Here is a 10,893-nt window from a genome sequence, read left to right as displayed (position 1 = left end):
TTTGGTAGTCATTATTTATTACAGCATTGGCTTGTTCATTTTTCAGGTTCTTGTGCAGATAAGAGACAATAACAAAAACCATGCAGTTCCAACAGACCATGTCATCTAAATGTTGTTTTCTTTTTGTCAATTTGAATAAAATACCAACTTTAAATAGCTTGGGTTTCAGTCCTCCCAAGGATTCATGTCTGTGTCGATAGCTATACAGTTATAAGCGGCATAGCGTATCTTTTCTTCTGCGACTTTAGCACTGAAATAGTGGAGAGAAAAAACAAGGTCATTACGATATATGACACTTGTGTTAAGCAGCTATCTAGGAGTTTTTCAGTTTTGTTTTTATAGGCAGTTAACATTTCGGTTTTTAGAAATATTTTTCACAGTCAATGTAAGCAAAGTGAAGATTTGTGGACCAAGTCTTATCAAACTTTAAAATAAAGAAGCATGATTAAAAAAATAAACCACATGTATCGTGGAATAATCAATAGTCACGTACATCAAAAGTCACGCATGTCACAATTTTTCTAAAGCTCACCAGCACACACAAACCAGTGATATCACTTTTATCAACAAATGAAAAGACAACACTTCCTGTGTTGTCTTTCAGATTATGTCTAAAATTTTAAACATTTTGATAAGCAATTTGCATCATTTGTTTTTTCATTAATGAAAAGTCCATTTTCTCTAATTCCAAATACAAGGATCAGAGACGGATATTGCCAAATATGTAAATAGAGTGGAGTGCGCTACTATTCGTTATGTTTTACATAGCACGCCAAAAGTGGGTTCTATTTAAAAACTTACTTTGGCAAATTAATTTGGCAGTAGTTATTAATAACAAATAGTGTGCTACATGTATATAATATACAGCATTGGTCCAAGTTAAGTAAATTTTATTGCTTTTTGGTTACACGTTTACTTTACTGTTTGTACTGTTTGATTACTCCAGGATACACATTTTAAAAGTGTTATGTTTGCTTCGTGCCAAAATCTAGACGTCCCGTTGCTCAATGTGACATTGTTTGTTTACATGACGTAGATCACTTGCTGACCCAATTCGTAGAAAAATAACATGTAAAAGGTCTTGACATCTGCTTACTTATGCGTTGCAGCTTGTTTGCAGTTGGTTTGTAATAAATAAAATACTAAACTAGCTTGTCTGTCATACCATTTTTATGAAACTCATGGACAGTGTATCTGAGGAGCGAAAACGAGTCAGATACCAAAACTGTTCCCTCGTTTCATAAAAATGTATGACAGGCAAGCTCGTTTAGTATTCTATATCAAATATTATATCAAATTCTTCACCATATAAATTCTGCATGGTTGTATTAAATCAGATGCATAAAAATATTATTTACCAAACAAATCATGCATATTTATTTCAAAAGTTCCTGCAAAATTGTTTACCTTTTAAACTAAATATTTACATCAAATGCATATTATAAAAATTATTTATCACTTACTTTACATTGTATGTTACATAAGAATTACTTAGCACTAAAATGAACAGTAAAACACAAACCTGGAATAATAGGGCAAGTAGAGCATATTGCCACATGTAGATGACTCGGGAAGGGAATCAATTGCATCCCTGAAATAAACAAAGTTTGTTTTGTTTAACAACACCTCTAGATCATTGATGTATTAATCATCAGCTATTGGATGTCAAACATTTGGTTATTCTGACATATAGTCGTAGAGAGGAAACCAGCTAAATGTTTTCATTAGTAGTAAGGGATCTTTTATTTGCACCATCCCACAGACAAGATAGCACATACCATGGCCTTTGATGTACATACCAGTCGTGGTGCACTGGATGGAACAAGAAATAGCCCAATGGTCCTACTGATGGAGATCGATCCCAGACCAACCCCACATCAGGCAAGCACTTTAAAACTGGACTATGTCCCACCCCCTGAAACAATGATACTAAATATTTTATACCACCAAGGTATTTATTTGCTCAAGGAGGGATTCAAGGCATGGCAACAGTGGGACCTGACCCCTCTAAGAAAATTAAAGTGCCCTCTTTGAACAATTTATTTACAATTATCACTTAAGTGACATTTTCAGGAAGTCACAATGCTTAATGGCAGTAAACCAATTAAAACCGGTTTCGAATGTTAATAAATCTGAAATATTCTCGATTATCAGGTTTTATTAGGTTTTATTGTAATGGATACTTTCCCCTTCGCCGTATTACATCATCAAAACTATAACTTTTATTACATTTTAGTTTTATTTTATTTTCAAGAACTTTTCAAGGACAACCTAGATACAGGTCATTTTCCATGACATCCCAGGCTTGGATTCTAAAATCCGGGAAATCAAGAGTTTTCCTGGATTTTCAGGACGCATATCATGTGCCTTTTTGTCCTTGGTCCTCTCTGTAAAATATTTCCTGGGACTACCATTGTTGCTAATGAACTGGGGCCTAATTCACAAAGCCCTCTTATGCTCTGCTAGACAACAAAGCATCCTCTTTGCAAGTCTTTTAGCATTGCACTGCGAGATCGCAAAGTTGCGAGAGTTTAATGAATTAGGCCCCTGATTAGCAAGCGAAGAAATCTTGGTTAACATTCACTACTAACTGGAAATACTTGTATACATGTTGTCGTTTTATTTACTAAAAAAATAAATTCAGGGGAAGCATAGTAGTTCATGTATTCAGTTCCAATATCATAATTTACAATAGATTCCCACATGAAAGTCCTCTCTGGCTTGCTGTAGGTTATTTATAAAATGATCAAATTCTCCTTCTAATTTGTCAATATTAATCTAACACTCATCTTAGTGACTTCACAATTCTTTTAAGTTTATTACCAATAAAAGTTGAAGTTTGTTTTGTTTAATGACACCACAAGACAACATTGATTAATTAATCACCGGCTATTGGATGTCAAACATTTGGTAATTCTAATAGGCATCAGAGGAGACAGGAAAGCACATACTACGACCATTGACCAGTGCACTGGTTGGAACGAGAAAAAAATCCAATCAGTTTAATGGATCTACCAAGGTGATTCGATCCTGTGACGCAAGCACCTCAGGCAAGCACTCGACCAACTGAGCTAAATCCTGCCCTCTATATTACCAATAATACCAACATAGGTACCAAAGTTACAAATTAATTAAGTAACAAAAAGATGTACTTGATAATTGTGGAGAGTCTGTTAACAATCGTGTAAACTTGCAACTACCAGGGCTTCTAGAATTTTTATAAAATTCACTAGTCATGGGATCAGTGAAATAAAACATTTACTAGCCATGATTAAAAATTCACTAGTCCTGTACTTTACTTCAAGTTAATAAAAGTTTACTAATTAATAGTAATAATCGGACATGTCACCTAAAGAGGAAGACAGAGTTTAAAAACACTTAATATTGGGGGATAGTGGGGGAAAGATATTCATATTTACAAAATAGACTTAACTGCAGGCAAGGTTATCAATACAATGCATTTACATTGTTCCTTATTCATATGCACGATTCCGCATGTGGTCATTCAGCACACTCAAAAAAAAATGTTCGTGAGCGATTTTTCCATTTTTCTGTACGGTGACATTATAACATAAAGGAGTTACTTTCGATTTAAAAGTACATTTCATTGACCCTCAAAAATGCAGATATGGGAAAACACATTTCCATGCGCAGAAATGCATTAATGGAAAGCAGGCAATATTGTCTGACACCCATAAGCTTATTTTTCTATCTAAGGGATGTCGTTAAACATTCATTCATTCATTCATTCATTCATCTGCTTACCCTTTTCCTGATGATATGTACAGTGGAGCTGGTAGCCTCCGTCTCCCCGTAACAAATCTCAGAAATCGGCTGCGGTCCTCATTTGAGAATTTCTTCAGTGCTTCCCAGAGATATTTCACACGAATATCATCCTCTTCCAAGTCATCATAGTGCGCTGTCAAATAGATTATTACATGAGTATGTGTGCCAGACAAAAATTACCAAGATTGTTACATGAGCATATGTGCCAGACAAAAATTACTAAGATTATTACATAAGCATGTGTGCCACACAAAAATTACCAAGATTGTTACATGAGTATGTGTGCCAGACAAAAATTACCAAGATTATTACATAAGCATGTGTGCTATACAAAAATTACCAAGATTATTACATAAGCACGTGTGCCAGACAAAAATTACCAAGATTGTTACATAAGCACGTGTGCCAGACAAAAATTACCAAGATTATTACATAAGCACATGTGCCAGACAAAAATTACCAAGATTGTTATATGTGCCAGACAAAAATTACATAAGCATGTGTGCCAGACAAAAATTACCAAGATTGTTACATGAGCATGTGTGCTATACAAAAATTACCAAGATTGTTACATGAGCATATGTGCCAGACAAAAATTAATAATATTATTACGTAAGCATGTGTGCCAGACAAAAATTACTAAGATTATTACATGAGCATATGTGCTATACAAAAATGACCAGTTTGTGAACTACATTTATCATGTTCCTTTTAATCAAAAACCCACAATTCTTAAGGAGTTGAATAAAGTTTCTATAGAAAAAATAACAGGAAACTTCATTCCATTTTAATTCTTTCCCTCCCATTCTCGACTGCAGTCGACACGCAACCGGTCTTTCTAAACACAGCTGTCAACATTCACAGGAGTTATCGTACCTTGATTCTGTTAATTCTAGAACACAGTAGAATAACAATAACACATTCAGTGTCTTTTCTTGACTGGTGTTTGTATTTCAATTGTTATCGTAATATCGAAATAAAATTAAAAACACATTATTATTTAATAAAAGTTTAAGGTTTCTAAAGGATACATTCACTGAAAATAACTGAGGATAAGGACTTTGAAGAAGATGACAGTCATCATTGAGAGAAAGTTAAAATAAACTTGGTAAAAGCATCATAAACAATGACGTCAATGACCGTGATGAAAGGAATTTTTTTTAATATATTTATAAAATATTAATTAAGTTGTTTTGTAAATTTTATTAGAGCAACTCAACTCATTAAGATATGAACTAAAATATTATACACATTTAAAATAGTGTTACATTAGTTGTTTTCTAACAATCTGAGGTTGAAATTTGTAGGTTCAAAATGACAAATTTAACGTTCCTGACTTATTTTGTGGACTGCAAAGAACAGCAAGGCATCTTTTGTATGTACATTCAGTACATAACACAGCCTTTGATATACTAGTCATGTGGCACTGCTCGGAAAAGGTGAAATAAAGAGGTGTAACAAGATGCCAGTATCAAAGGCTGTGGTATGTGCTATCCTGTCTGTGGGATGGTGCATATAAAAGATCCCTAGCTACTGATGATGGGAAAATGTAGCAGGTTTCCTCTTTAAGACTATATGTCGTAATTACCAAATATTTGACATCCAATAGCCAATGATTAATTAATCAATGTGCTCTAGTGGTGCCGTTAAACAAAACAAATTTTAACTTTTTAACAAGAGGCTGAACTTCTACCATACCTGTCAGCTAGGTAACATTAACATTTACACCTAACATTAAATGAAGATGACAGGATATGACACAATGAAAACCTGTTAAACTGTTTATGTGAACTTTTTTTCTTTTTTTTTTTCAATAGTTTATTAACGCCAGAAACAAATATGGTAGTGTCAGGATTGGGGACTCTAATATTGCTACCTTACAGTCGTGCTTTAAGCACATAACAGGAATACATAATTACGGTACATTAGAACAGTACAATTAAACATGGATACATGAAAAAGAATGATGTAATGTTTGGGGTTAACAGTGAAGTTAGAAGTAAAGAGACAAAAAGGTTTAAGAGAGAAAAAGAATATTGACGAGAAATTTCCCTATTGAACACATATCAATCAATCATAACTAGTTTAAGGTGCTTCTATACCACTAGGGTTTTGAAAACGCCTATCCCGTGTCCGGCTTCCGATAAGATCGGGGGTCTGACTCAGTACAGGAACACATATCAAAGGTCCACTGGTGGGGATCGACCATATAATCCACCCCACCTCAGTCTTACAGTTAAGTAATGTGAAATCAAATGTGTGACAGCCGTACTTGTTTTTCTTAATGCTTCTATTGTGATGTTCGGCTCCCCGCACACCTTGGTCTCCAATTCCTGCCAGGGTAGCAAATCTAGCACAGCAATTGGCAAATTTTTCATCAATCCACACCGGAGGGCAGCAATCTGCAGATAATAACCAAACAAAAGCAATGTAACAGTATAAAATGTTTTATGTATTACTTAACGCCTTCCCTACCATTCTCAACTTTAGTTGAGATGCAATCGGTCTTCCTAAACACAGCTGTTAAAATTCACAGGAGTTATCTATCTTGATTCTGTGAATGCTAGAACATAGTAGAATAACAATCAAACACGACCAGTGTATTTTTTTTTGACAGCCATTTAAGCTGTTATCACAATATCCCAAAAAAATATTTTAAATTGTCAAAATTTGTGTCAATGTTATTGATACCTGTAAAATATTTCTTATAAAACATTATTATTTATGGTAAGTTGAAGATATGTAAAGGATGTATTCACCAAATATAACTGATGATACAGACTTTGAAGTGATGGGATTACTCATCGTTGAGTGAAAGTGAAAATAAACTTGGTGAAAGCGTCATAAACAATGACATCAAGGATTATGACTGTAGGATTTTTTAAAAATATTTTAAAATGTTAATCAATATCTTCTGTAAATTTTATTTGGGTACTTAAGACTTACTAAGATGTCCCATAAAATATTACACACATCAAGAGCGTGTTATGTTAGTGGTTTTCTTACAATGTGATGTTGAAAAATATAGGTTCAAAATGACATTTCATGTTGGAAACTTGGGTCAGTGATGACGTTTTCTGATTGTCAAGCTGGATGCATAAGCATTTAATATGTCATAAAATTATGTTTAAACTGATTTACTGCAGTCCAACATGCAAGCTGATAACAGTATAGTTGAACATTACAATTAATATTTAACTTTAATTCATGACTCTAAATTAATTTGGCTCTAAATTAACAGTAAACTATAATTAATACCTGTTCGTCGAATTCCGTCATTCTCATTTCACGCACTTTCTCACAATATTCTTTGCGATCCTCAAAGGAGAGTGGCAGAGGGTTTCCATCCTCGTCTATTCGAAGGAATGCCATATTGCCATCGCTCAGCAACATGCTCCAGTGTCGCGTGACAGCATTAAACATTTTTTCCTCCATAGTCTCCAGTTCATTAACCATGTATACCTACAACAAATTTAAAATATAGTGAAACCCCTTTAAACACATATACCTACAACAAATTTTAAATATAACGAAACCCCTTTAAACATGTATACCTACAACAAATATTTAAAATATAGTGTAACCCCTTTAAACACATATACCTACAACAAATATTTAAAATATAGTGAAACCCCTCTAAACACATATACCTACAACAAATATTTAAAATATAGTGAAACCCCTCTATACACATATACCTACAACAAATTTAAAATATAACGAAACCCCTTTAAACACGTATACCTACAACAAATATTTAAAATATAGTGAAACCCCTCTAAACACATACAGGGGTATACCTACAACAAATTTAAAATATAGTGAAACCCCTCTAAACACATATACCAGGGCTCGAAATGCAGTGTTAGTACATGCACCGGTGCATGCTGATTTTTGCGTGTGCATGTAACTTTTAAAACTGGGTGCACGTGGTGCATGCTAATATTTTTCAAGTACTGTGTATTGCATAAAAAAGTTGATAACTTGTTTAATACAAAACACAAATATTCGTACGTTTTTGTAACAGGCCTATTATAGATTTCTGTAAGGCGTTTACGTTGGGTGAAATTTTCTAATTTTATCAAGAATCAGTAATAAACGCAGTTGTATAACGTTCCGGTAGTTAATAAATAAATATAGGTATTGCCGAATAATTCCGAATAGCTTCGTATAAAAAAAAAAACGAAGTTGCCTTATTTTTGGTGCATGCAGAATTTTAATGGTGCATGTAACTTTTTTTTCAGCTTGCACCTGGTGCATGTAGATTTTTTTTTTAATTTCTAGCCCTGTATACCTACAAAAAATTTAAAAGATAGCGAAACCCCTTTAAACACGTATACCTACAAATTTAAAATATAGTGAAACCCCTCTAAACACATATACCTACAACAAATTTAAAAGATAGCGTGCTTGACAGCATGCTTGAACCGTAACTGGATATAAGCATAAATAGTTAAAGAGACAGGTCACAACACTGAAGAGATAAAAGCCAGCATACCTCTGCCGCATCTACAGAGGTAAAATCTGGAGTCCAGGAAACGGATTCCCCAACCAGTTTCTTCCATACAAATCTTGGCAGTGATAGGATCTGTAAATTATAAATATGAAATTATTTAAATTAACAAATATATATATTCTGTGGAGTTAAATGTCTTTCCTACTATTCAGTGTCACTGACAGCTGCATCCATAGATATTCATCTTAATGCAGGTTTAAAACAATTTTAAAACTTAAAAAACGTTTTTGAAAAATCAAATTAAAAAGTAATAAAATATGAATTTAGTATTTTTAAAACATGTTACTGCAGAACACTAAAACCTGAGTAATGGTGCAATATTATTCTGTATTTTTGTTATTTTGAACATTACTGTATTTTAGTACTTTTTTTTACCGTAAACACTAAAATCTGAGTAACGTAACAATAATATTATATATTTTAGTCATTTTGTATGTTGCAATAATAGGTATTTTTGTTACTTTCTAACTGCAGAAATTAACGTACCAAGTTTTCTCTTCCCCGGAAACAGGCACCCATCAGCTGACCGATCCATTCGTATTTTTCAAAGTCTGAGCAGGCTGGATTAGGGATATAGACATCAGAACTGGCTGTGGGGTCATCCTGCCCCTGATAAATTGAAGGAAAATAAAATAAAATAAAATCAGTCAATTACTTTTACATTAATAATGAAAATGTTTCACTGGTATAACACTTGTAAGTTGATATAAACTAGAATCCTATTATAGTATTTGTATTTTGAATGAAAAAGAGTTTGGTTCTTTTTTCCTTGATATAACAAAGAAAATAATAATACTATTATTATAATCAGCTAAATATATTTAACACAATTTTTTTTTTAGCAAACATTACTTCTAATGTCTTGATTTTTTAATCCTACATAAAGAATGAAGAAAACTTTTAAGTGGTCTTTTTTTCTCACAAATATTTAATTTGACTTCTTAACACACAAAAAACAAACCAAACCAAAACCCTTGGCGTATCAATGGACTGGTCCAAATGTCAGGTTATAATCAGGGATGAGAATGACAATTTGTATTTTCAGCTGTAATAAGCCATGGTCCAGGGGCCGCAGGTCCCTGGCCAGGTCCAGGGCAATCCCCCCTGAAACTATAGGGTTTTTCACAATTGCAAGGAAAAATCTGCATCAGGAGATACATACATCACAGAATTACAGAATAACTTATATACCATAGAAAAGATTATTATAATGCATAAACTCCTGTCAATAATCATGAAATTGCACATTCTCCTTTGCGATTAGTTTCACCATTTTTGAACGGAAAAATCACATATAAAAGTGCTTGAACACCACTGCAGAAAACACAGTCGAAAATGGCGGTTGTTTTGCACATAACGGCCTAGAACTGTAAGGGCTACGCTGATTGGTCTCAATATCTCAGACGTCTTAATTTTAGCCAATCATAGTGGTCGTAGTAAACAGTACTAAACACATACACACAAAGCTAGTTTTGTTTTATTTTCGTATACACACAGTGCATCGAAATAAACATGGCAGCCGCTACATTACGATAGCAGCTGCACGACGACATCAACTTTAACTGATATTTCCACAGAGTGCAAGGCATATACCTATATTCTACGCCCCCCCCCCCCCCCCCCCAATTTTCTCAACGAATTTATACGTTTCACAGGATCGACCCTGGGGGTCCAAAATCTGTGGAAATTCGCAGATCCGCGGAAAATTCTCATCAAATACAAAAGGATATATATATGCATTTCTATACTGTACCACTGACATTTTCAAGATTTCCTTATGGTTCATATAGAGCTGATGTTTTAAATTTCATTAATGTAAATCAATAATAAATCTTAGTTGTCAGTGTTATAACTGTTTCAAAACCTTTTTGGTTGAGTATATCACTTCATAATTTTTTTTAAAGAAGATAAAAAAAGTACCTGATTTGGTGCCCGTATGAAGTAGGGCAATGGAATTGGACCATCAGTGGTGGTCGGACATAACTCTTCGGCCAAGTCAGACAAACTGTCACGAAACCCTCCTCCTTGATCAATGATTCCCTCAGACAGAAACTTACACTCCCACCACTGTTCATAGTTTGCAGGAAACCTAAAACATTGTGTATATGTGTAGATGAAACCCAAAAACATTGTGTATATGTGTAGATGAAACCCTAAAACATTGTGTATAAGATGAAACCCACAAACATCCCACCCTAAAACTTGTGTATATAGTGTTGCAGGATGTGTAGATGAAACCCAAAAACATTGTGTATATGTGTAGATGAAACCCTAAAACATTGTGTATATGTGTAGATGAAACCCAAAAACATTGTGTATATGTGTAGATGAAAACCTAAAACATTGTGTATATGTGTAGATGAAACCCAAAAACATTGTGTATATGTGTAGATGGAACCCTAAAACATTGTGTATATGTGTAGATGAAACCCAAAAACATTGTGTATATGTGTAGATGAAACCCTAAAACATTGTGTATGTGTAGATGGAACCCAAAAACATTGTGTATATGTGTAGATGGAACCCTAAAACATTGTGTATATGTGTAGATGGAACCCCAAAACATTGTGTATGTGTAGATGGAACCCTAA

General features: G+C 33.8%; 1 protein-coding gene across 2 annotated transcripts in view; it reads right to left on the bottom strand.

Moving 5' to 3' along the window:
* LOC121385994 (E3 ubiquitin-protein ligase HECTD3-like) overlaps positions 1–10,893 on the bottom strand; it is a 34,445-nt gene continuing 23,552 nt past the window's right edge. For both annotated transcript variants that reach the window (XM_041516791.1, XM_041516798.1), the window contains exons 11-18: positions 10,223–10,391; positions 8,789–8,911; positions 8,285–8,374; positions 7,045–7,248; positions 6,059–6,188; positions 3,766–3,919; positions 1,523–1,591; positions 1–250 (exon numbers count right to left, since the gene is read on the bottom strand). In XM_041516791.1, coding sequence (XP_041372725.1) covers positions 166–250; positions 1,523–1,591; positions 3,766–3,919; positions 6,059–6,188; positions 7,045–7,248; positions 8,285–8,374; positions 8,789–8,911; positions 10,223–10,391 — 1,024 coding nt within the window. In that variant the 3' untranslated portion in view covers positions 1–165. The remainder of the gene's footprint in view (positions 251–1,522; positions 1,592–3,765; positions 3,920–6,058; positions 6,189–7,044; positions 7,249–8,284; positions 8,375–8,788; positions 8,912–10,222; positions 10,392–10,893) is intronic.

Source organism: Gigantopelta aegis, chromosome 2 (assembly GCF_016097555.1).
Source record: "Gigantopelta aegis isolate Gae_Host chromosome 2, Gae_host_genome, whole genome shotgun sequence".
NCBI classification, from domain to species: Eukaryota; Metazoa; Mollusca; class Gastropoda; order Neomphalida; family Peltospiridae; genus Gigantopelta; species Gigantopelta aegis.
This window is presented reverse-complemented; position numbering and strand designations above follow the sequence as displayed.